The sequence below is a fragment of the Mauremys mutica genome, chromosome 10 (assembly GCF_020497125.1).
Source record: "Mauremys mutica isolate MM-2020 ecotype Southern chromosome 10, ASM2049712v1, whole genome shotgun sequence".
NCBI classification, from domain to species: domain Eukaryota; kingdom Metazoa; phylum Chordata; order Testudines; family Geoemydidae; genus Mauremys; species Mauremys mutica.
In genome coordinates this window covers 55,100,834-55,127,823 of record NC_059081.1, presented here as the reverse complement: position 1 = coordinate 55,127,823, position 26,990 = coordinate 55,100,834, and the positions used below count along the sequence as shown (strand labels likewise).

General features: G+C 40.5%; 1 protein-coding gene across 5 annotated transcripts in view; it reads left to right on the top strand.

Annotated features, from left to right (window-relative positions):
* Positions 1–26,990, top strand: part of ANKRD44 (ankyrin repeat domain 44) — a 213,811-nt gene that overhangs the window by 111,257 nt on the left and 75,564 nt on the right. For all 5 annotated transcript variants that reach the window (XM_045032495.1, XM_045032492.1, XM_045032496.1 and 2 more), the window contains exons 3-9: positions 3,048–3,126; positions 8,626–8,696; positions 13,261–13,461; positions 16,592–16,679; positions 18,708–18,850; positions 20,190–20,402; positions 21,893–21,971. In XM_045032495.1, coding sequence (XP_044888430.1) covers positions 3,048–3,126; positions 8,626–8,696; positions 13,261–13,461; positions 16,592–16,679; positions 18,708–18,850; positions 20,190–20,402; positions 21,893–21,971 — 874 coding nt within the window. The remainder of the gene's footprint in view (positions 1–3,047; positions 3,127–8,625; positions 8,697–13,260; positions 13,462–16,591; positions 16,680–18,707; positions 18,851–20,189; positions 20,403–21,892; positions 21,972–26,990) is intronic.

Sequence of the window (26,990 nt, the reverse complement as noted above, 5' to 3'; positions counted from 1 at the left end):
TAGAAAATGTTACTGAATAAACTATGTAGATCCAGATTTTCAAAAATGCTTAGCACTCTTTTGTTCTCAGCAGGTGCTCCTGAGTAGTGAGCACGTTAGAAAGTCTGGCCACTTACTTAGGTGCCTTAATAAGCACTGAGGTTTCTTGAGAATTCTGGCCTACAAGTGCATAGAGTGGGGATATTTTTGAAGTGAAAAACTAGAAATTTTTAATACTATTATACCTTCCCCACCAGGTGAGAAAGGGAGATTGTGAGAAAGTCTTTCCTCCATCAGTGTGGCTGTGTTTGAGTAGTCTGTCTTCAAGTGTTTTACAGTATTTTAGATTTTTTTAAAATAATTCTAAGGCTTTGTAATAATCTATACATATGAGAGACTTAAAGACCCTCCCACCCATAACTCACCCTGTCCATCAGTGGCTCCTAGTCTTGCAGTGCTTGTGTATAGTGTAGCCTGGGGAAACATTCTTCATTGTTCAGAAGAAAAAAGATTCTGCAGCATTGATTTGTTAGTGTTTACAGAACATTTTGAAGATGGTCCGAATAACCCACAAATGATGATCCTAAAGGCATTCTGCAACAGCTGTTTACTTGACAGAGGTCTGGGGTATGTCCCTGGAGTGGGGTGGGAATATAAATGGGGCTTTTCCATTGCTTTGATTTGTTGGCTGATGAGTTACTTTGTTACCTGTATATGAATATTTAATACTGGGTGGTCCTGTTATTGTAGCTTTTATTAACTGATAGGGCACTTAGATCTCTTTGTATGTATGTTTTTTAATGTTGTTTGGCTCTAAATATAAATAAACATATGAAGTGCACGATAACACAGTACTTATCTGGTTAGAACTGTTACCAGCTCTTGTGATTTTTATTGTGAGTCTTGTAATATTTGGTGGATTTTTTTTCTTAAAGCTCTAGACCTTGGATTCATGAGAATACAAAAGAATTTTGTCTTTCATTTTTAAATTACAGTAAGTTTCTAGCCCTCCTGGTTGCAGAGATAAGCTTGAAAACATGAACCCTAAAGGTTCAAAAGCCAGAAGGCAAACAAAAAGAACTTCAAAAACCTCTTTGTGTTTAAGCCGATCTCAGGATTTTTGGGGGGAGGCCTGACTGAAGACTTTTGAATGCTTGGTCTTGGCAATACTGGACTAGACTGTGCCAGACTTCTCTATTTTGAGTCAACAACTTACCACGGTGCAAATAAGTGATGGTCACATTAACACCATCCTATACCGAAAACCTACTGACCGCTATGCCTACCTTCATGCCTCCAGCTTCCATCCCGGGCACACCACAAGATCCATTGTCTACAGCCAAGCATTGAGGTACAACCGCATCTGCTCTAACCCCTCAGACAGAGACCAACACCTACAAAATCTCCACCAAGCATTCTCAAAACTACAGTACCTGCACGAGGAAATAAGGAAACAGAACAACAGAGCCAGATGTGTACCCAGAAGCCTCCTACTGCAAGACAAACCCAAGAAAGAAACCAACAGGACTCCACTGGCCATCACATACAGTCCCCAGCTAAAACCCCTCCAACGCATCATCAGGGATCTACAACCCATCCTGGACAATGATCCCACACTTTCACAGGCCTTGGGTGGCAGGCCAGTCCTCGCCCACAGACAACCTGCCAACCTGAAGCATATTCTCACCAGTAACTGCACACTGCACCATAGTAACTCTAGCTCAGGAACCAATCCATGCAACAAACCTCGATGCCAACTCTGCCCACATATCTACACCAGCGACACCATCACAGGACCTAACCAGATCAGCCACACCATCACCAGTTCATTCACCTGCACGTCCACCAATGTAATATACGGCATCATATGCCAGCAATGCCCCTCTGCTATGTACATCGGCCAAACTGGACAGACTCTACGGAAAAGGATAAATGGACACAAATCAGATATTAGGAATGGCAATATACAAAAACCTGTAGGAGAACACTTCAACCTCCCTGGCCACACAATAGCAGATCTTAAGGTGGCCATCCTGCAGCAAAAAAACTTCAGGACCAGACCTCAAAGAGAAACTGCTGAGCTTCAGTTCATCTGCAAATTTGACACCATCAGCTCAGGATTAAACAAAGACTGTGAATGGCTTGCCAACTACAAAACCAGTTTCTCCTCCCTTGGTTTTCACACCTCAACTGCTAGAACAGGGCCTCATCCTCCTTGATTGAACTAACCTCGTTATCTCTAGTTTGCTTCTTGCTTGCATATATATACCTGCCCCTGGAAATTTCCACTACTTGCATCCGACGAAGTGGGTATTCACCCATGAAAGCTCATGCTCCAAAACGTCTGTTAGTCTATAAGGTGCCACATATCAGAGGGGTAGCCGTGTTAGTCTGGATCTGTAAAAGCAGCAAAGAATCCTGTGGCACCTTATAGACTAACAGACGTGCCACAGGATTCTTTGCTGCTTTTACAGATCCAGACTAACACGGCTACCCCTCTGATAACTTACTGATGAACACTTTATGAAAGGCTGCATGTATTTGGATTACCTGTGCAGAGAAAGGGCATTCTGTCTATAATGACCTCGTGAACTGCTCCATTCCTTTCTCAGAAGGATTTATTTTTAGAGCCTTGTGCTGTGTTGTTCAATCAAATTGCATCACAAAGGCTGATGTCCAGAAGGATTTGAATTATGTCAGTATAACAGCAAAGCAGCAAACATTTAAAAAAGGGCCTAATTGAGGACAATGTTTTCCCTCATGCATAACTGTTTCTCCAGGGTTGGGAGGAAGAGAGGTACAAATTACATTCACTATATATGTGAAAAGGAATACCCAGAAAAGGATAGTTTCTGTGCCATGCTTGATGGAAAAAATATAGCATGTAAGTTGTGGATTGTTAAAGAGAAATGCCTGGTTCAGAACGTTTTGTTCATTCTTTACTGGTTGAGTCCCATCTTTCTAATATGAGAAACTGGTAGAAAATCAAAGCTTAATGACACTTTAGCATTAGCTCTTACCAGTGTCGACCATACTTTTATAGCTGTGCAATCTTTGCTGTTTTACAGGATGGTGAGAAACGCACCCCGCTTCATGTTGCGGCTTTTCTGGGGGATGCAGAGATCATTGAGCTCCTCATTTTGTCAGGTAATGTGAAGACTGAATTAGTCAACAGAGAAGCCAATGTTACAAACTACAGTGAATGCCCAAGGGAGGCATCTTTAACTTATGCAGGTTAAATTCAGGCCCTGTCCATCGCTGTGTTCCAAGGAGCATTATGCTGTTTGCAGGATAACAGAACCAGTTTAAATTGCTTGCTATAGGTACATAACATATACTCTGAGAATAACACAATGAACCAAAACTACAAATTGTTACCAACTTGCAGTGGGTTAAAACTATTTGATATTTGTGGATTCAGAAAACAAGTTTAGCACATGCTTAAGACCATCCCTATTTAGTGAAGGACTTATGTGTTAACTCCTGATGTCTCCAGTGGGATTAATCACATGCTTAACTTTTTGCTGCATAGTGATGGATGGATCCCTATCCATGTATATATAGTGTATGAGGGGTGATTTAGGAAGGGAATGTCAAATCTCTCCTTGCATTATTGTGCAATGTAAAGACTGAGACAGGGTATTGAGCACTGGACTGTGAATTTTCGTAACCTTCTCTGTATTGGTTTCCAATTTGCAGCAGGAACATAATACCCGCCTACCTTTGTAAAGGCATTGTGATAAACAATTAGTAGTGCTTCAATACTATTTTGAAAATGAAAAGCACGATTGATAGTTGTCGGAATAAAAGGTAGAGTTGGCACCTCACAAGAAGCATAGAAGATTACGGCTAACTCCTGGATGTGCCTGCAAATGTCCAAAGGTCATGTGTTTCTAAACCAGATTGTTAAGAGTAGGGCTTATTCCACTACAGTAGACTGACTGAGGGTGAGGAAGAAGCTACAAGCTGAAAGAGTAAGGAGCACATATTAAAAATATAACTGTGCTGTAGTAGGAAATAAATTTATCAGCATCCTTGATGTGGTAAGAATTGAGTGCAGGCGTATATCTGATCGTCAAGCTCTTGAGATTCTGTAGCATTAAACAGCTACTGCTATGTGTAACATGTAGTCTAGAGATTGAATCACATTATTGCACATAAACACACACTGTATTATAAAAATTAATTATTTAATTGCTAATTTGTCTTCTGAAGAGCAAACCTCAAATGAAGTTTTCGTTGTTCAGATGAGCAAATTTGGAGGCTTACCTTGAATCTCTCTAGTTAAGAATTTGGGCTTTAAATCTCACAAGAAAAAGCTCTGCTGCAAAATTTCCAACACTTTTGCTGTTTTAGTAGGGAAGGAAAACTCACAAAAAGGGGCTGTTCACAGTAATATAGCATTTCTACTTGTGACCAAATGCAGAATGTGAAGAGATTACCAAAAATTAAAAGTGAGGGTTGGGAAGATAGTTGAATTTATTACAATCTGGAAAAAATTGTTTTAGTTTGCGGTAAGAGTGCAAATTGGCTAAGATTTTATCTGAGTATGGTTTGCAGATGGTAGCTTTCTTCCTCCAACTGAATGGAATATGGCAGTGGTTCTCAAACTTTTGTCCTGGTGACCCCTTTCATATAGCAAGTCTCTGAGTATGACACCCCCCTTTTAAATTAAAAACACTTTTTAATATATTTAACACCATTATAAATGCTGGATGCAAAACGGGGTTTGGGGTGCAGGCTGACAGCTCGTGATCCCCCATATAATAACCTTGCGACCCCCTGTGGGGTCCTGACCCCCAGTTTGAGAACCCCTGCAATATGGCATCAGACCATTGTTGTTGTAATTGAGTCTTGCATTCTGCATCTGACTGCTGTTACTAATCCAAAACAATAAAACTATTTTCAGATTGGATTCATGTAATGAATATGGTCTTAGTTCTGTGATGGATAAATGACTTGGCAATATCAAAGTTTGTAACAATAAACTGCAGCTTGATCAAACACCACTGCATTAGCCCATGAGTGGTATTTTATGGAATAAGCAATATCCGTCAAGATTCCTACTGACATTTACACCCTCTGTTCAAAATTCCTATTCTGTCTGACTTGATGCCCCAGTTATCAGTGATATGTACATCCTAAACGCAACCGTACTGTAACAAAGCTCTTCCATTTAAATGTTGATGTTGCTGTTCTCCCACCAGATGTAAGTTGTACAGACAGCTTGTAGGCGGAATTTGTTGTCCAAAAAAAAATGGTTGGAGAAAGCAAAAAAGGGATTCAACTAAACAAGAAAGTTATGCACATTCCCTCTGTCCATCATATATTTAGAAACCGTAGGTTAGCCAGTTGCCTTAGTCAAGGAGCTTTGACTTGTGAGACTTACATTTTCACATGTGATCATCAAGTATGTCATTGATCCCAGCAGAAAAACGTGAGTGAATATTGTTACATTGACAGACTAAGCTTGGATGGTTTCTCCAATACATTAGACACAAGCAAGCCTTTCTTCAACAGGCGGTAAAGATTAATTACCTTCATTTTGACATGTGGTAATACAGCATGTAGTCATTGGCATATCTTGTTATTGTGAGCTGTCAGCATATGAGCAGGATGCAGAGGCATTATCTTTTCAAGGATTGCAAGTAGCAGCACAAAGAAGATTTCTATTAATAAGTAGATGAGGTAGCTCTGACCCGTATCTCCCAAGAATTCCTGTAGCATTTCTAGTGCATTACCTAGTGAAGATGTGGCCTTGCTGTGGAAAATACATTTCATTTCTTGATTTCCAATGTGTTCCTTATGTTGGAAAGAATATCTCCATGCTCTTATAGGCAATGTGAATTCCAATAAGTTACCAGCCAAACCTCATCCACTGGCTCTGGATCATTGTGTACCATGGGTGAGACTGTCGTTCCTGCTTCAGCCCATTCGCACTGGATAGAAAGGCCAGAGCAGTGTAAAGGAGGGGGGGGCTCTAAAATCCTTGTCTCCAGCCAGAGGAGAATTCCTCCAGTGCTGAGACTGAGGAGGACAGCTATAAAGCTGCCTTCTGAGGACCCCCTACTTAGAAAATACCCAGCTAAGAGCCTAGGTTAACTTTGCAATGAAGACAGACATATGTTTAGGTCTGCATTTTCACAAGTGTTCACTGACTTGAGGGTCCCTTTGTCTTTGGGTGCCCTAATGGAAACACAGAGGGCCTGGATGTCAGGGGCTGATTTAAATGGGCAGTGTAGGTGTTCAGCAACAGAAAAGCATTGCCTAGGTGTTAAAAGTTGGCACCCAAAAACAGAGAGCATTTTTGACAAAGTAGGCCTTCCCTTCGTTGTGCCTCTCTTTTACCATCTATACAATGTCACATTTCCCCACCTTTAAGGAATGTGGAGAGTCTTTCTTAATAGTCGCTTCGGCAGCACATATACTAAAATTGAAAAGTGCTTTGAGATCCCTGGATGGAAGCTGATGCTTAAATGCGTAACACCATATATCCTAGGCATTTGGTTAAACCAAACAAGGTGTATTGAGTGAAACATCTGGAAAGACAAACGTTTACAAATGTGTGATAGACTAAACTAGCTGTGAATGAGCCATTCCACTCTGTTAGGTAAATAGCACATTGAAAAACATACAGAGGAAAAGGATGTGGAAAACAGTAGAGGGAGATAAGATTGAGAACATGCTGCATAATTTGTGTGTGTGTGTCGTGATCATTTTGCTTTTATCATTTTCTTGGTGGTTTTCTAGGCAGCTGCCTATTCAGCTTCTTGAAGGGTGAGTGGATCAGTGAAAGGCTTAACCAGCTACTCAAAGAAACAATTTCCTGGATTTTCTAATCATCTTCTTATTCTCAGATGCCACTATAGTTGCTGAATATTAAGGAATGATATAATTGCTTATCACATAATGCTATTCGTCCCATAAGCCTCTCTGCTTCGGTACCATCTGCTCATGGGAGTTCTTGAATGGGTGAAGATAAATCAGGAGAACCTCAGTTAAAAAAAATTGAACCACAGAATACATTCCTTGAAAAGAAATATTTGATGCCAGTCATTGGGATTTAGGCCATGCAGTTTGCATCTGACAACCCTGACTTACCCAAAATGGTGTAACACAATTTACATTGGAATCCTAGATTGAAAGCTCCTTGGGGCAGAGACTGTCTTTTTTGTTCTGTATTTGCACAGTGCCCAGCACAATGGGGCCCTGCTCTATAATGGAGGACTCTAGGCACCACTGCATTATAAATAATAATCCTGTTATGAAGATCAATAGGCTAACAGTTCACTTCTGTTTTACTCATTATATCAGAATTATCTGTAAAGGTAAATCCATCATCAATGAATTTCTCAAATCAAACATCTAACTCAATAAACCAGACATGCGTTTTGCATGGGCATAGCAAGTTCCATTAGATGTAAAACTCCCAGGCCAGTCAGATAGATTATAACTGTCTTATATTGGCACTTTGACAAATTGTAATGTTATTTTTCTGAAGCCAGGTGACCTGGGAGGTTTGAAACCTTTTCCAAACCTGAAAGGAAACCCAGAGAAATTGCTTCCATTCTGATCATTAGAACCAAATTCTCAATGACCATTACAAGTGAAGGGCAAACTTGTAAGCACCCATAAGCAGTGGGGTTTTGGAAAATACTTTTGGTGCTTAGACCTTGAATGATCCACTACAATCAGGGAAAATTAAAACCAAAGTCCCTGTATTGGGTACTTTATATGAGCTTAAGTCCTAGTGCAAAATTAGGTTAAAACATCCTTTTTGTTAGTGAAGAATTTTAAGGCTCAATTGTGATATATGGAGGACACTTATACTTGTCTAAAGCTTATCCAATTGTATCCAGGACAGATTTGCAGACAACTCTGCTAATTTATAAAATGTTCTGCTTTCAAACAATAATAATAATAATAATATTTTAAAATAAGGTGTTGTCTTTATTTTCTCTGCTCCCTCCAGTGATGTCTCCTTGTTTGTTGCCTCAATGGGTTGCTTTAAAATATTACTTAAAACTAAATTTGGGTCCCCACATGGATGTGGAAGCTCACTTTCTTAGTGTGTGTTCTGTTGACCCACCCCACTCTAGCTGCCCCAAAACATTCTTGTTACCCCCTCCACTCAACAAGTGACCCAACAGTATCCAGATGCCCAACCTTCCCCCGTTGCTCCTCTAAATAGTTCCCTAACACATCCAACAAGCACTCCAAGCTGAAGAATTCTCGTCCTCCTCCTCCTGGGTGAGTAACTGTGGACTTAATCCTGAGATGCTAAATGCTGTCTGCTCCAAAAGTTGAGAGGCTCAGTAGCTTGCAGGATCAGGTCTCAGATCCCTACCTCAGCTGCCCAGCCTCCTGACATCACTTGTACATTTGCCTGGTCCTAAGAAGACCTGCTAATCTTTGATAGACAACCTAGCCCCCCTACCCACCTTACTGCTGAACCTTTCTGGTTTTTGAAAGTAAGGTAATTTTCTAAGAGTTAACAAAGTAGAAATAACTGATGCTAGCAAGGTTGTGATAAATTCTGTGCATATCTATACAGCCTGGCCTTTGTTACCAAGAAATGTATTAATATTATTATTGTTGTTTTATTACATCAAAAGCATGTCAATAATCTGTACTGTTTATTTGCAGGGGCTCGTGTCAATGCCAAGGACAATATGTGGCTGACCCCTCTTCATCGGGCTGTTGCCTCAAGGAGCGAAGTGAGTGAGGTTTGATTACCCCAGCAGTTGCATGCAAACAACATACTGAAAAAAAATACCAGTACCACAATAAAGTACAAATGCACACACACACACACACACACATACACACACACACACGGATTTTCTGATTGCAAAACCCTTTCCTCTTCACTAAAGCAAGAGTAATCAGCTACTGTCTGTGTGCCGTTCGTATTGTTAGCCTGCTGGATACTTGTGGTTTTCCACTCCTGTGTATCTGATTGTTTTCCCTAACACGATGCCTAATTTAAGTTACTGTAATACATGACTTTCAGCAGACAATCAGTAGATAGAATGATCTTGATGTAAGTGGGATATATTGTGCAGTGGTGCTGATCTAATCACCTTAAAATGGTTAGACATAGTGGGGTGTAGGGAGGAGGTAAGAGGCAGGGTGAATCTAGTGATCAAACAAGCGTAATATGTAGTTTGATTTGAGTAACTGTATTAAAGGCAACCATAAAGCTTCCTTTTAATTCCCCTGATTCACCCATAAAATAGAGTTAAGTCCATATTTTTTCCATTTGGCAACAAGAAATCTTTCAGCATCTCACTGTAGTGTTTTTCATTACTATCTCAAAAGATGAGGGATAATAATTATCAGAGAGAATAACCCAAGCATGACTGAAATTTCAAGTATACCATCATTCTGGGCTTCCATTTTTTGGCCTCTTTGTGTATTTTTATCCTCATAATATTGAATCGACATGATGCACGCAACTGCAGACCGAATTGGCTGCTGAGAGGAGCATTTAAAAGAGACATGAGCTGGCTGTCCTCCAGAAATTGATGGAATCACCTCCATAACAATCCCAGTGCTTGCCAAGCCTGGAGGCAGGAATCCTTAGCTCATTTCTGAACTCAAGCATTGCTTAGCTACTAGCTGAGCTTCCTAGCTGCTGGCTTCCAATGAAAGCCCACTGAAAGAAATAGCTAATAGAATACGAATGCTGTAAAGGAGTGAAATACAAAAAAACCCCCACATTAAAAATAAAGGTCAGACATAAACCTTCAATAACAGCCATAATCTTTATAACCCAGTAATTACAACCTATATGGTGTAGCTGTTTTAGATACAGGTGAATTGTATCTATTGTGACAGTCCTAGCTAAAAATGCATGGCTTACTGTGGCTTTGTGCCTCACCCTTAACCCTTTACTGCTGAAAGCAAGTGAAGACCCTGTGCAGAGTTCCCATTGAGCAGCTTTCTTTTCCATAGTTCTGGTAATTCTAGCATCCCAAAAGGAATGATATCACAGGTACAGTATGTGAGAAAACAATAGAAAAAGTGAGCTGTCATCCATGTAAACTGGCTAATTTTAATTCAATGTATAGATTTTTATAAAAATGTAATTTTCTTGTTCTTTTTCCTTTGCTAATTCTTGTTCGTGTGAAGGCCATTACTTTACTAACATTTTGAATGATATTTAGCATCATAAGATTTTTTTTTAAATCCACTGCTATTGGTACTGATATGTTTGTGAAAATAAATCATTGCACAGGTTACCTGACAAATTTCCAACGTGAGTACCATAATACCAGATCAATATCAACCATCCAGGGGGTTCTTGGGCCAAAAGTTGACTATTAGGCCTAACGATGTTTTGTCAAGTATCCATGGGTTTAGTCCACTTTTAAAGCAATTACCTGTAAGGCTAAGGTTTTATACAGAGAGAGTGGCTTGTTCTAAAGCTTCCATTCAACACTGACAGTCTGTCTCCCTGCAACCATTTAGAGTCTTACAAAAACACATGCAAACATTTTTTTATTGGATTTAAAACTCATTAAAACAAAAAGTTGATTTGAGGGATTTAAATTGGTTATTTTAAAAAAATGCAACCCCTCAAATGTATCTGTACTGGCTACTTAATGTATATATCAAATTTTAGCACTGTACAGTTAGAAGTGGTTGAGAGATTTCACTCTGATAATTGGATTATACTGCAAATGCTAAAAGAAATATAAATGCAGAGTCCTAAGCAGTACCATTGTACTAAATATACGCATGGAAATTACGGTAAAAAAAAAGATCTTTTATATCCTCAAAAGCCAGATAATTAAAAGTTACGAGAAAAACACCTCCGTAAAGAATTGGAATAAAGTTAAGCTCCCAAGTGGAATGTAAGTGGAATACATATGTAGATGTAAATGAAAGTGGAATTAAAAAATTACCTGCCAAGTCATTTATTTATTTATTTTTACCTTCCAACAGCTGTTTCTTTCTATCTCAAGAGTCAAATTTACATTAATTTTTCCATTGACTTCAAGTAGAATTTTGGTCCCAAAGGTATACAAAGTGGATTTTCCTTAAGTAACTTTAAAGTAATTGGCCTGTAGTAGTAGTAGTAGTAATAATAATGATGATAAAACTTCTAAGAGACTAACAATGATATATGATTATCAACACTTTAAGAGAAGCAATCTCATTTACTGAGTAAATTTGCTATACACCAATTTATGGGATTGCCGTCGAAGATGATATTGCTGAAATCAATAGAGGACAAAAGAGTAATAGTTGTAGTGTCAATCCAGGCTGTGTGCGCTCTCCCAGGCACGTGATGTATACATACATGATGTATTTGTTGTACATTAATAAAACTTTGCCTAGTCTTAATAGAAAACATTTCTGTATATGAAAAACAGTACTGTAGTTTATAGGAATATGGGAGTATCCCTTTAAATGGTTGTGACTTATAGTCAGTAAACATGGTTATTTGGATCCCATTGTGCCCTCACATGGTTCCTTCATATTATGTTTGTGTAAAGAGCAAAAGAGACACACAGTAAATTTCTGAGAGTCCTCTTTTAAGACATATATATTGCCTAAGGGCAATTGTTACTAAGAGCTGAAGAGAGCTTGTCGTAGCTTTTCCAACAGAATGTTTTTCTATTGAAAAGGATGTTTTTCTGTTGCAAACAAGTTATGGGAACATACTGATTTTTGTCAAAATTGTCAAAACATTTAGTTTTTGGTAAAGTAAAAATATTTCATATATATGTGTAATACATGTGTGTTTGTGTATAATATGAATATAAAATACACAAATAATAGGCACGTTATTAAACTGCTTACTCTTCCTTTATCTAAAGTGGTGCAATTGTGTGAATAGTGTTTGTGTGTGCGTGTGTGTGTCTAGAACTTTATATAATACCTAGTTACGCTTTGTATAAATGCTATTGTGTACTTGTACTTTAACAAAAATATGTAGTGCCATTATATATGCATTTGACAAGACAATGTGAGCTTTCTGGTCCTTTTTGATATTTTTTTAGGGCTAGATTATCCTTTGCTCAGGGTTGTAGCTAAAGGAGCAAGTTACACTGACCTTGGTGTAGTCTCATTCTGCCTGAGACACCCTGAGAGGCACAGTTCTCTGTTCAGCTGTGAGATATCTAAATATATTATCCCTCTCCCCCCACCTAAGTATGCGTGGTACATATTTCCTTGGTCAAGAGCTGTGCAATGTCTCAAATGGAAAATATGTAGTTTAATTTTGTTGGTATATGCGCTTACATTATCACTTGTAAAAAATAAGTTTTATCAAAAAGTAACAAAAAGCCAAAGAAATTCAGTGTTCCAACTGAGACACTTGACATAAACTCTGGTCACTGGAAAAGGAAAAGTGTGTTGATAGGAACTACGGACATGAATGTCAGCTTAATCTGGGACTCTCACACTTTCTGAACCTGAAATTTTTCACTTGCACAATTAACTTGGAATTTTTATTCTCTCTGTCTTGTTACCACTGGTACATATAGCAATTTTGTCTCAACCTTACTGTCTACATCAGGGGTCGGCAACCTTTCAGAAGTGGTGTGCTGAGTCTTCATTTATTCATTCTAATTTAAAGTTTTGCGTGCCAGTAATACATTTTAACGTTCTTAGAAGGTCTCTTTCTATAATTCTATAATATATAACTAAACTATTGTTGTATGTAAAGTAAATACAGTGGGAGTGCCACTGAAAATCAGCTCACGTGCCACCTTCGGCACCTGTGCCATAGGTTGCCTATCCCTGGTCTAAATAGTGCTTCATTTATTTTATAGATGGATTCATCATACACTATACTTACCCCATTTTTTTCAATCTCAGATACATTAAATACATTCATTTCCTCGAGTAGAACTTGGCTATAATGTCTAGTGTTAAAGGTCAGTGGACCTATCTTGCATGGACCCAACCCTGCAGTTTTGCACACCCTAAAACCCAAAAGGGAAAGTTTGTGTAGGCTAGAAATGCAAGACTCTGCCTTAAATGATAACAAATATATATGAAGAAAGTTACATATATCACAATAAGATGACATGTAATACAAGGGCATTTGAATCAACAATTTCACTTCCCTTACCTGGAATATTTTTGAATGACTGTCTCTGGTTGTCTTTTTCTCTGCTCGCATATGAGTTTCCTATGGCTACCAGTAACAGTCAAGAACCGTTTTTTCCCACACTTCACCATAGGATGTGTAGAGAGAGATGTTTATACATAGACATGCCCTATGTTTATTTTAATAGTTTGTTTATAACTGTGCTTCCATTGCAGGAAGCAGTACAAGTATTGATTAAGCATTCAGCGGATGTTAATGCTCGGGACAAGAACTGGCAGACACCGTTGCATGTAGCAGCTGCAAACAAAGCAGTGAAGTGCGCAGAAGTAATCATCCCAATGCTGAGCAGCGTCAATGTCTCTGACAGAGGGGGGCGGACAGCGTTACACCATGCAGCTCTGAATGGCCACATTGAGGTAAGTGGCCTAGAAGCATTATTGATTGATTTGTGGCACAGTTGTCTATGTCAGAATTAACGATGAGTTCATGTATCTCTATATGACATAGATAGCTAGATATCTAACCTTCACTTATGAGAGACATTAGACCAACTTCTGCTCTAAGATACACTGGTGATACCTAACTGAAGTCAGTGGGCTGGCACTATTTGTAAATGCAAGCAAAATTTGGTCCAATGTGTTATCCTGTAGTTAACTGCCTGTGCAATACAGAAACTTATGGGCACTATGAACTATGCAAAAACAGTTGAAGAAGCATTAATTATCTAATAAGAGGAACACAAGTGTGTGGGATATGCAGAAGTCAATCATTGTGCTTTTCTAATTCGCTTTCTAGAAAATTTGTTTCTGGTTTAAAAATAGAACATGCTACTTCCGTTTACCTTGCAGGGTTGTGGAGTAAGTCCTTCTACAGCAGAAGTTCCCAAACTAGAGGGGTGTGCAATGTATTCTTGGGGTATGTGAGGAGCTTTTGGAAAAAAAAACTTTACTGCACACATTTTACCCACAGTAATGAATTACTAGCTAAGCAGATTCCTCCAGACGCAAGGGGGGATGGATAGCTCAGTGGTTTGAGCATTGGCCTCCTAAACCCAGGGTTGTGATTTCAATCATTGAGGGGGCCATTTAGGGAACTGGGGTAAAAATCTGTCTGGGGATTGGTCCTGCTTTGAGCAGGGGGTTGGACTAGATGACCTCCTGAGGTCCCTTCCAACCCTGATATTCTATGATCAGGTCTTCAGATGGTGCTGTGCAGTTGACCCTAGGAGGTGCCGTGCATTTTGACGGATTTCTCTTAAGCTTACGTAGCGTTATGCAAAGTAGTTGCCATCTGTACGTTAAACCATTTGCTACAATGCAATGTGCACATTTAATTGTAAGCATGGACCACAATCACAGTTTTGCTTTTTTGCTCTTATTACAATGGATCGTTGGCTCTGTTTCAATCAATGCCTTACTGTTTTTAATATTTAGTGAGAGTCGCATGTTGATTTGTTTTATCAGTATATGTACTTGTGTGGTGGGAGGGGGGCATAAACTATTACAAACACAGAGAAGGGGCATGTGATCAGATAAGTTTGAGAACCACTGCTCTGCAGTATTCACTAAACCAGGGGTTCTCAACCTTTTTCTTTTAGAGCCCCCCCCACCCCCCGCCAACATGATATAAAAACTCCACGGCCCACCTGTGCCACAACTGGTTTTCTGTATACAAAAGCCAGGGCCGGCGTTAGGGGGTAGCAAGGAGGGCAATTGCCTAGAGCCCCACACTACAGGGCCCCCACGAAGCTAAGTTGCTCAGGCTTTGGCTTCAGCCCCAGGTAGTGGGGCTCAGGCCCTGGGCTTCAGCTCCATGCGGTTGGGCTTCAGCTCTCTGCCCTGGGCCCCAGCAAGTCTAACGCTGGCCCTGCTTGGAGGACCCCTTGAAACCTGCTCACTGCCCCCCAGGGGGCCGCACACCCCTGGTTGAGAACCACTGCACTAAACAATTACACCATTATAAATTGAAAGCCACTGTATTAAGGTCCTGATCCCAGCGCAGAGATTCATTGACATCAGGATGTAGGCCAGTGGTTCTCAGCCCGCAGGCCGCTTGCGGCCCAATCAGCACACAGCTGCGGCCCATGTGATATCCTCAGGGCCATACAGGTAGTATATATAGTGTGTGGATGCAGCCCACGTAACACACAGAGAGCTGCATATGTGGCCCGCAATGGTAAATAGGTTGAGAACCACTGCTCTAGGCCTAAGCGTGGAATAAAAATTCTCTAATTGAGGTTGATATAATTGACAAAAAATCTGAAGTTGATTTACTGTGTTGTACTTTACAAAAAGCAGCCTACAGGGATTTGCTATAAAAGGGCTATAGAGACTGGCCTTTTAAAAGTTTTATATTTTAGGAAACAGTTAATATTTATCATTTTAACATGATTGACTTTCTTTGATGTAATGCTGTTTAAGGGTAGAGTGTAATAAAGCACACAACTAGTAATAGATTAAATAGTTTTAATAAAATCTCTGATTCATTTCTCCAATGAGTATTGAAAAGCTTAAAGTGTTATATGTTTTACAATCAAATTGTTTTGTGTGTTTTGCTTATCCTTGTATTAATGTCTGGATGGTGCTGGGAGATCTGGAACTTTTTACGTTTTGTCATCACAACTGAAGCTTTGAGCTTTCTGCTAGCTATTCGCTGGCATATATGAAATGAATTGTCTCAGTCCGGTTGCCCGTGGGCAGGAGGTGACTTCAAGCAAGCCAGTATAGTGCTAGTTAATAGCAAATGGCACAGCAGAGGGAACAAGGACTGAAGGCTCGATCATGCTAGGCATGGAGGATTGGCCCCAGTCCAACAAAGTATCTACGTGTGTAGTTAACTTTAAGTACGTGAATAATACCATTGATGTTAAGGGTTACTCACATGCTTAAAATTAAGCAGATACTTAAGTGCTTTCCTAGCTCAAGGCCCAGCACCTTGCAGGATCGAGTCCTGAATAAGCACGGAGACTGAATTATCCTTTCACCTTTAGAACGTTGTCCCTGTCGCTCAGGATTGAGGTGCATTGGAAGGGTAGCATGTAAAAGCGTGCAGTGCTGCTGCTCATGCCGGTTTCTGATTCCAGAGTGTCTCCCACTGTCCTGGATCCAGCACCTTCCACAAGCACTAAATCCACACTGTTTTAAAAAAAAAAAAGTATTGAAAAAGTTGCAATGTAGAACTATAATATACAAATGACAACTGACTCTTACCAGGGTTGTAACCAGCATTGTTTCAGGTGGGGCTGGGCCAGGCTGGGGCATTCTAGTGCCTTTTACCAAAACAGCATACATTTTTAATGATTAGTTTAATTAAACTACAGTTTCCTGGAAGGGATTTTTAAATGATCTCTAATTTTAAGGCTCAAGTTTTCCTTCATAACTTATGCTCATGTCACACACAAGCAAGTGTGATTTGCTCAGCAATTCACAACGATGTATTACCCTCCGACGCAAGTGTTACATCCAGGGTGATAGCATTATTTGATAGACTGAGCGGTTGTAAATGGAATACGTGGCTGACGCAAAGATTTACTTGTCGTTGTTTTAGATGGTGAACTTGCTTTTAGCCAAAGGGGCAAACATCAATGCTTTTGACAAAAAGGACAGGAGAGCTATTCATTGGGCAGCATATATGGGTAAGAACCATGTTGTGGTTTGTTTTATTACTGAAGTACCGACAGTGTGCCCTGTATTACACCAGACCCAATTCCTGCCATGGAAAATGAAAGTTGTAATTACATTGATTAAGGCTATGGGCTCAGGTCATCAGCTGGTATCGTAGACACAGCTCCATTGATTTCAGTGGAACTACACTGATTCATACCAGCTGAGAGTCACCAAAGAGGCTAGTTAAATGCTATGCACTTATGCCCCAGTCAGGAGGTTCGTATCGTCAGAGCAATTGCCAGAAAGATGACCATAGAAAGGACCTGGCAGCTGAATTAATAGATGGCATTGACAGAACCCTCTTCTGGGAATCGTTCAGTGCTGTCAGGCTGGTATGCTCACTCTTCCTTCTGTTAATGGGGGAGTAGCATGTGAACAGGGTATGAAAGGGTAAAGAGAAGAATGGGGAGCCTGTTCACTGGGCAGGGAGTTGACACATTTTTTAAAGACACACACTCATTTCATCCGGATTCCTTAATGAGAAGTGGTGCTAGTGTACACTGTGCCTGCTCGGTGTGGCAGTCTGTCCCTGTCATAACTATAAAGGGAAGGGTAACAATCCTCCTGTGTACAATACTATAAAATCCCTCCTGGCCAGAGGCACCAAAATCCTTTTACCTGTAAAGGGTTAAGACCACCTGACCCAAAGGACCAGTAAGGGGACAAGATACTTTCAAATCTTGGGGGGTACGGGTGGGGAGGAAGGCTTTTGTTTGTGCTCTTTGTTTTGGTGGGGTTCACTCTTGGGACTAAGAGGGACCGGATATCATCCATGTTCTCCAAATCTTTCTGAACAAGTCTCGCATATTTCAAACTTGTAAGTAACAGCCAGGCAAGGTGTATTAGTTTCTTTGTTTTCTCAACTTGTGAATTTTACCTTTGCTAGAGGGAGGTTTATCCCTGTTTTGTTGTAACTTTGAAACGTACCTGGTTTAACCTAAGCTGGTAGAAATAAGCTCAGGGGGCTTTCATGCAGGTCCCCACATCTGTACCCTAGAGTTCAGAGTGGGGAAGAACCCTGACAGTCCCCATCTAGTGGTGGCTAGGCCAGCTAGAGATGGATTAACCCAGGGGTCTCAAACTCAAATGACCCCGAGGGCCACATGAGGACTAGTGCATTGGCCCGAGGGCCGCATCACTGACACGCCCCCTTGCTGCCCCTGGCCCCACCCCCAATCCACCCCTTCCATGAGGCCCCGCCCCTGCCCTGTCTCTTCTCCACCTCCTCCCCTAAGCGCGCGGCTCCCCGCTCCTCCCCCCTCCCTCCTGGAAAGTGCTAAGCGCCACCAACAGCTGTTTGGTGGCTTGGCGGCGGGGCACTTAGGCGGCGGGTCCCGGAACAGAAGGGGCCCCCCACCGCCGAAGACCGGGCTGCGCTTCGGTGGCGGCGGGTCCCTCTTTTCCCCACCCCGGCCGGATTAACCTGATACAACCTTGGCTGACAGAGATGTGTTTTTTAGGTCAGGCAGTGGAGGCTGATGCATTAAGATCAAGAGCTCCCAGGTTTGATCCCCGCTGCCCACCCCAAGTGGTGGCCTGTAGAGTAGATGAAGTAATTCAACCTGTGCTCACACCAGCAACATATTTTAGCCCAAGAAATCTCGTAAACTGGAAGGATAAGTGACATTGAACTGAATTTTTACATCCAGAGCCAGTTTATCCGTGGCTGCTAGAATGAGGCGTTACTGACTAACTTGAGTCACAAAAAACTGGATGGAAGTCTTGGAAAGAGGCATTCCGTATCCTCAGCTGCTGTAGCAGGCTCATCAATCTCTAGCTGGCCAAGCCACTGCTAGAAGAGGACAGAGTGCCACACTGAGCAGGCATGGCCGATGCTAGGATTAAGAATACTTTCTTGCAAAATGAGCTGTCTTTTAGAGCATTTATGAAGCAGCAGCAAAAAGAACAGTGAGTTAGGAAGAAAGCAGTAATTTGAGTAAATTACACTGTAGGAGCGTATAGGTCACTGATGATTTCCATTCCCCCATCTTTTAAAGGCCACCTGGAGGTTGTTGCCTTGCTGATTAACCATGGTGCAGAGGTGACTTGTAAGGACAAAAAGGGTTACACTCCACTTCATGCTGCTGCATCCAATGGGCAGATTAATGTAGTGAAACACCTTCTTAATCTAGGTGTAGAGGTAAGTAGCAATTGGTATTTTAAACGAAAGCCACAAAATACTGAGGTTTGAGTCACTATTTGTAATCTTTTTATATAATTTAATCTGTACTTTAATCATGGAAAATTCCCTGCTCCCCTGGCTTTTGTTCACCTGTTTATTTGGAGATTTTGTCTGGCTGGCGTTGCTGCTACAGACATTGGCAGAGTTTTTGAAGAAACCATTTCCCATTCTCTGGATTACGGAATCTATCTCACACATTGGACAGCTTTCTAGGCCCAAATGCTGTGTACAATAGTTGCCAAAAGATGCAAATTTTGTGTGTGATCATCTGAGTGTTCATTCCCCAGCAGACTAAAATCTCTCGCAGGGACTAATAATCCCATGAAATTGGGGAACATACAGCATTTGTGTCTGGGAAGCGGGGATAATGACTTGTGCCGTAGTCTCCTTGACTTTGTAGAGTGCCATTGTTTACCTTGCTTCAGCTAATTTTGTAGAAAAACTAATTTCTACACAAACAATTCAGAAAAGTCTGTATCTAAGATTTTCTTAATACCTTTATTATACTGTGGTATTGAGTATTGGTTTCTTATTAGAATGCAGTATAAAGGACTGTGTGGTTTCTTTGCCCCCCTACCTCCCAAGTAATCTGCAGAGACAGACCTGAAGTCTGGCTTGTCACTAAAATGAAACCGCAATAATTATTTTTAAAGGAATCTGAACTTATTATTTTTCCTACTTTCCCTTTTGGATGTAACAGCTTTCCAGTTTATTTTTAGTTTCATTGTCATCATCAGTCTTTAGCTTTACATTGACTTTAAAAATTGCCACCAGGGCAAAAAGTTAATAATAAAAGCAAAGCATTCAGAATAAAGCGTTACTGGGGTATATTGTTATCAATGAAATTTGCTTATGAACACTGACCCATGACAATTCAAGCCTCCACCTATTTCCACTTGCAGTGTGCAGCGCATTACGTAAAGCAGTGATACTCAGACTGTGGCTCTCAAGCCGCAAGTGGCTCTTTAGGGTGTCTCCTGTGGCGCTTTGCAGCACATGATATTAAAACACTGTGTGATTTAATAATTAACCAATCAGGGTGCTTTTACTATGTTATTAATCAATTAAGTTATGAACTTGCACTATGTTATTAACTTATTTGCTATGAGCATAATATATGTATATAGTTTAGATAGATATAAACTAAATATTTCCCCTGTCATTCACACTATTGTGACTCTTTTGGGTAATGTTGGTCTCTAATTTGGCTCGTGAACCACTGAGGTCTGAGTATCATTGATGAAAAGCCATGAGCTGATGTCTGTAATTTTAACTGTACGTTCTTGTCTCATTGCAGATTGATGAAATGAATATCTACGGAAATACTGCGCTCCACATTGCATGTTATAATGGTCAGGATTCGGTAGTTAATGAGTTGATTGACTATGGTGCTAATGTTAATCAGCCTAATAACAGTGGATTTACCCCCTTGCATTTTGCTGCTGCCTCCACTCATGGAGCTTTGTGTCTTGAACTGCTAGTGAATAATGGAGCAGATGTTAATATTCAGGTATAGCTTATCTTTCATCTCTTCAAATTTAACTACTTAAATATATATTTACCCTTTTGGTTTAAAATCTCTGCATGCCACAAGAGGCTGCAAGTGAGAATAACATAGCGCAGTGTTACTGTAAATTCTTCAGGGAATTGGCTGATGGAATAACACAGTGATGCTGGGAGTTTGAATTATGTTTTCTTTATGGGAAGCTCACAGTGCCTTGATTGATATGATATAATGGCACCCTGAAACTCCAGGCCAATCAGTTTCTGAGAACTTGCATCGTTACTTAACTACAATCCCAGAAGTGCCATCAAGATCACATCCAGTGGGCTACAGTTATCACAGAAACTATTATTTTGGGTATTCCCCCCAAAAATATGTTCAACACAATTCTGCATGTTCCTTTGGGCTTCTGTCCAGTAGTAAAAATGGGCCCCAATCCTGACTGAGACCTCTATATGCTGTTGTATCACAAATACTACTTAGTGATAATGATGATCAGGGAATTCTGACTCCAACCCAGGAGCCAGAAGAGCAGGGTTCTATTGCTTTATTTGTGACTGGCTTGTGGTGTGACCTCTGGCAAGTCACTTAAATCTGTGCCTCAGTTTCCTCATCTGTAAAATGGAAATAATAGTACTTACCCATCTTTGTAAAGTTTTTTAAATTAATAGATGCTCAATAATCAGCTTTATTAAAATAAAGCTGGGAATTGCGTTTGAAAATGAATCCAAAGCCTGATTCAAATAAACAAGGAATGGCTTGAGTCATCAGGTTCAACATCCTTCCTCTGTTCCTCTTCAGGCTCCCTGTCAATATTCCTAGACAGAGGTCCTTTCCCTTGGCTCCAAAACTTTGACCCTTAGACATTATACCTTTCCTTAACTGTTTGCACCTGCTTTCTAATGGTCTTTGATGGACATCCAATTTTTCTTAGGGGGGCAGTTTATTAACCAAAGCTCGTTTCTTTATGTAGTGGACTGCATTTTAATGTGTGTCTATTTAAATTGCCAAATAGTTTGTATTTGTTTACACTTTCCAGGGACTGCTGAAACTTAGCTCTGTGTTATTCCTGGCATTTCCCCAAGCAATATGGAAGATAAGGAAATACTGTGAGAATTATTCATATGTTTAGAAAGTAAATAACGCTCAGGAATATATCACTTATCCATTAACAATTTGGCTCATGCACCCCACATTGGTGGAATGTCTCTGAAAATTTATTCGCAACAACCATTGCCTTATTTCCCGCTCCTGTTGCTGAAAAAGGTCTGGCACCTACAGAAAAAAGGCATTCTGAATGTATTTTCATATGAATCTTGGGGTCAGTCATACAGCCCTTTAAAGTTGATGGGAGTTTGGTCTGAGTAAGAACTGCAGGATTGAGCTCTAGTTACTTTTATTATTTCAAGCTGTTGATAGTACTGTATTTGAGAAACTCTACATTGATGGCATTACTTTATACTGTAGGTAAGTGTCTTTCGTTTTGTTTTTGTTAGAGTAAAGATGGCAAGAGTCCACTGCACATGACAGCTGTCCACGGGAGGTTCACACGGTCGCAAACCCTCATTCAGAATGGTAAATTGTCTTTCTGATTCTTAATTAATTCATCAGCAATGATCTGCTCAGAGCTTTTTCCAAGTCACTTACTGGCTGGAGGGGGCAGTTTGTTGTTGTTCTGTGCTAAAATGCCGAGGGACCAAAATTCAAAGGTATTTAAGTACTCTACTGAAATCTGATTGCTAGCTAGTCCTAAAGCTCTCATTTAATAATGTGATGTTAGACAAAGCTTATAAGTAATCAAGAAATCCCATTCTCCACCAGCGGACAGTGGTCTATGATTTGTGTGTGTGTGTATGTGTTTTCTGACCTGAAAATGAAAGCAAAAGCAGCATTCAGATTCTGTATCTTTCAGAAGAGGCCACAACTTGCTGCTTAAAACAAGCTTTGAAAAAAAAAAGTTTGCAATTTTTCCACTTCCAGGAGTTCTCCACACCTCCACGAATCTCTTTTCCCATGCTCTCCCATCACCTCTTAAAGATCATAATTCCATTATAGCTACCTCTCTTTCTAAGGAGTAAATATCTTCTTCCTTGATGACCTGGAGAAGACATATTTGTGCAATATATGGAGGTATACCTACCTTGTAGAACTGGAAGTGACCTTGAAGGGTCATTGAGTCCAGTCCCCTGCCTTCACAAACAGGACCAAGTACTGTCCTTGACAGTTCCCCTTGCTGATCCCTAAATGGCCCCCTCAAGGATTGAACTTACAACCCGGGTTTAGCAGGCCAATGCTCAAACCACTGAGCTAGCCTTCTTTCCCCCCCCCCCCCCCCCCGTCTCTCTCCTCTTTTTTTCTCCCCTGCTTAAAAGGGGACTGGATAAATTCATGGTGGCTAAGTCCATAAATGGCTATTAGCCAGGATGGGTAAGGAATGGTGTCCCTAGCCTCTGTTCGTCAGAGGATGGAGATGGATGGCAGGAGAGAGATCACTTGATCATTGCCTGTTAGGTTCACTCCCTCTGGGGCACCTGGCATTGGCCACTGTCGGTAGACAGATACTGGGCTAGATGGACCTTTGGTCTGACCCGGTACGGCCTTTCTTATGTTCTTATGCCCCCTCTGCCTTTTTGGACTAAGCCTGTTACCCCTACAGCCCTCCTTCCATCCCAGATATGAAGATCCAATAATTATTCATATTTTAGACAACTATTTTTGTATTTGTATGAAATTATAAATCATTCGGCTTCAAACCATGGAATAAAGTGCATTTTTTTTCTTGTATGTGCCTAGGGTGCGAGTCCTGCCCCCCCCCACGTCCTCCAGAAATATTCAGTATGCAACATGGCTAAGCTTTTCAGGGAGTGTTCTGATGAACATTAGACACACATTTTCCAAGTGGCATCAGCCCAGCTTCTTAATTTTTATCTTCAAACTTTACTCACCCAGAAATGGGGATTTGCTGCACTAAGTAAAGGCCCAATCAAAACAGTCCTACTTGTGACATTTTGCTGTTCCCCTCCTCTCCTTTTGTGTGCTCATTTTTGTCTGTTCAGATTGCAGCCTCTTCAGGGCAGTGACCAGTCTTCTTTCTTGTGTGTAAAGCACCTAACACATGTTAAGTTGTTCTCCGATATCAAATATAATAACCCTGAAGTTTGTCCTGTTCTTACTATTGTTATTTACCCTTTATATCATGGTAGCATTCACAGATGTTAACCAGGTGGAAACATCATTGTAACAGGCATTGTAGAAACGTGTTAAAAACACAACTTTAACTATACTGTCACCACCAGCTCCAGCTTAACAACAGTCCTTGCTCCAAAGAAATTACAGACTAAAAGACATAGCATGAGAGTGAGACAAACAACGGATGGGGAGCGTAGAGGAGGAGGACAGAGTAACAGAAATAATAAGATGTTTTAGCACAGACTAGCTCTGTGAGCAATTCTTTGTCAATCTGAAGGCGTGATCACAACACACCTCCTGCCTACTCACTATTGTATGGCAGTTTCTTGTGTAATTCAAGCAGAGGTCAGTTGTAAGGAGGGATGTGAAGAAGGATAAAGTGGTGGCTTTACGAATTGTGACTGGGAGTTTTTCCCACTTGGAAGAGCAGCCTGGGAGAAAGCACAAAGGTTCTTGTGGCAATGTGGATAAGCAGGCAATTCAAGAGTGAAGGTGAGAGCTGACCTCATAATAAGGAAACAGGGCAAATAAGTGGGTGTGACTAAATTGTGAAGGGCTTTGAAGGCTAGAACAAGGCGTTAGTGTCTGATGTGATGGAAGAGGGGGATTTAGTGGAGGGACTTAAAGGGTGTGTGTGTGTGTGTGTGTGTGTGTGACAGACAGACAGACAGAGGCAGACCACCAAGCCAGGAAATGGGTGGTGTAAGGTGGCAGGTATCAAGGCTAGAGAAGACACAGTAGTCGAGGCATAAAATTATCACAGCTTGGGCAAGAGTCTTGGCTGTATGGGGGGAGAGGAAAAGTCAGCTCTCATAGACATTACATAGAAAGAAGGGGCAAGATCTAGACATGGCCTGGATGTGAGGCCCAAAAGAGAGCTGAGTCAGAGATGAAGCTGAGATTATGGGTTTGAGTAACAGAGAAGAGGACGGGTTATGCCTGTGTCATGATTCAGAAAGGGGCAGGTCTATAAAAGTAATAAGTGCCTGCTTCTCCCCTTCAGATCACGTAGAAGAGCTGTGAGTGCTTCTGAAAATCAGGCCCCGTTATGTCTCAAATTAAGCAACCAAAAATTGAGGCACCAAAAATCAGTGACTACTCTTGAAAATGTTCTCACTGTCAGAAATGTAGTAGCAGTTTGGTTTAATTGCATTACATTTAATTTAATCAGACGTCATCTGTAACCCCTGGGGATGACAGTATAGGTATTTTGGGCCAGTGTCACAAAAATAAGATAATAGCCAAAAGTGCAAGTTAGTTGGCCAGAAAAATATGGAATGGAACCAAGGGTTTAGTTAGCAGAAATAGCTCCCTTTCCACCTACTGTGCCTGAAAGAGCCTTGAGGGTGAATAACTATCTGAAAATCAAGGCAGAAGGTTACAGCTTTAGCTGGTAATAACCTGTAAAGGGATGGAGTATACAATATGATAACAGTTGTTCTAGTAATTTAAATCTCTCCCAGATGTCTGTGAGGACTTTGCTAGGTGACTTAGTACAGCAGGATATTGACACCTCTTTGGTCACTCTCAGAAAGAACTAGCTTTATTTGTACAGTCAATTTTAATGACATCTGCTTATACCTGAAAATACAGAAGTATTCCCTGGTGTCATAGCTTAATCAAGCTGTTAATGTTTTGATCAGAAGTCCCCGTTCACATACCTTGCCAACTACTGTTTGTGTTGAGTATGAATGTTGGAGACATCTGATAAGTCTTCAAATTATTGTCCTGGTGATGTTAAATGGCTGTTTTATTGTTGAGATCGGTAGAGGCTTAGATGAGACTATAAGACTGATTTGAATCAGTTATGTTCTCTCACTGCTCTTCTTTCAGTAAGATTTGCAGCTGAGTGATCTGTTGTTTTTGTGGGTCCTATGACTAAGAAGTGAAGTTGTATTAATGGAAAACTTTGGGGACCACCAATGTGCATGTCATGACACATCTTTGCCTTAATACTGGCCAACTTAAAATAAATCACATGATTTAGAAGAGCACCAATGGTGATGGATCCACTAGAAATGCTGAGAGAGTGAGTGAAAACATTGAATGCTAGTTCTCGATTCTTAGCACTTACATAGCAGTTTTCATGTGTAAACATCAAAGTGCTTTACAAAGGTGTGCAGGTATTGTTTATCTTTATTTTAGGGTAGTTATCCTTGTTTTATGACAGAAGATAGAGAGGTGAAATAACTTGGCCAATGTCACAGAATGTGTCAGTGGTGGAGTCAAGAATAGAATTCAGGTGTCTTGATACTCAGTCATATTTTTGTTTTTTAAAATACCTTACCCATGTTTCTAACTATACCCTAAATTATTACAAGGGAAAAGAATCAAAAATCTGGTTTATGCCTTATAGGCCTGTCAGGCTGACATTGATCCCAGGCAAGATAATGGAGTGGCTGATGCAGGATTTGATCAATAAAGAATTAAAGTTGGGTAATATCATTAATGCCCATCAACATGAGATTAAGGAAGATAGATCCTGTCAAACTAACTTGATATCTTTTTTATGAGATTACAAGTTTGGATGATAAAAGTAATAGTGTTGATGTAATATACTTAGACTTCTGTAAGGAATTTGACTTGGTATTGCATGGCATTTTGATTATAAAATTAACATGGCATAACATTAAATGGATTAAAAGCTGGCTAACTGACAGGTCTCAAAATATAATTGTAAATGGAGAATCATCGTCAAAAGGATGTGTTTCCAGTGTGGTCCCCACAGGGATCAGTTCATGGCACTTCGCTATTTAACATTTTTTATCAGTGACCTGGAAGGAAACATAAAATAATCACTGATAAAGTTTTGCAGATGACAGAAAAATTGGGGGAGTGGTAAAGAATGATGAGGACAGGTCACTGATACAGAGCAATCTGGATCACTTGGTAAGCTAGGCTCAAGCAAAAAATATGTGTTTTAATATGGCTAAGTGATGTGTACATCTAGGGACAAAGAATGTAGGCCATACATACATGATGGGGGACTCTATCCTGGGAAGTAGTAACTCTGAAAAAGATTTGAGGGCCGTGGTGGATAATCACTGAACATGAGCCCCCAGTGTGATGCTGTGGCCAAATGGGCTAAGGAAATCCTTGAATGCATAAACAGGAGTCTCAAGTAGGAATAGAGAGGTTATTTTAATTTTGTATTTGGCACTCATGCGACTGCTGGTGGAATACTGTGCCCAATTCTGGTGTTCACAATTCAAGAAGGGTGTTGATAATTTGGAGAGGGCTCAGAGAAGTGCCATGAGAATGACTAAAAGATTAGAAAACATGCCTTATAAGTGATAGACTCAAAGAGCTCAATCTATTTAGCGTAACAAAGTGAATTGATTGCAGTCTGTAAGTACCTACACAGGGAACAAATATTTAATAATAGGCTCCTCAGTCTAGCAGAGA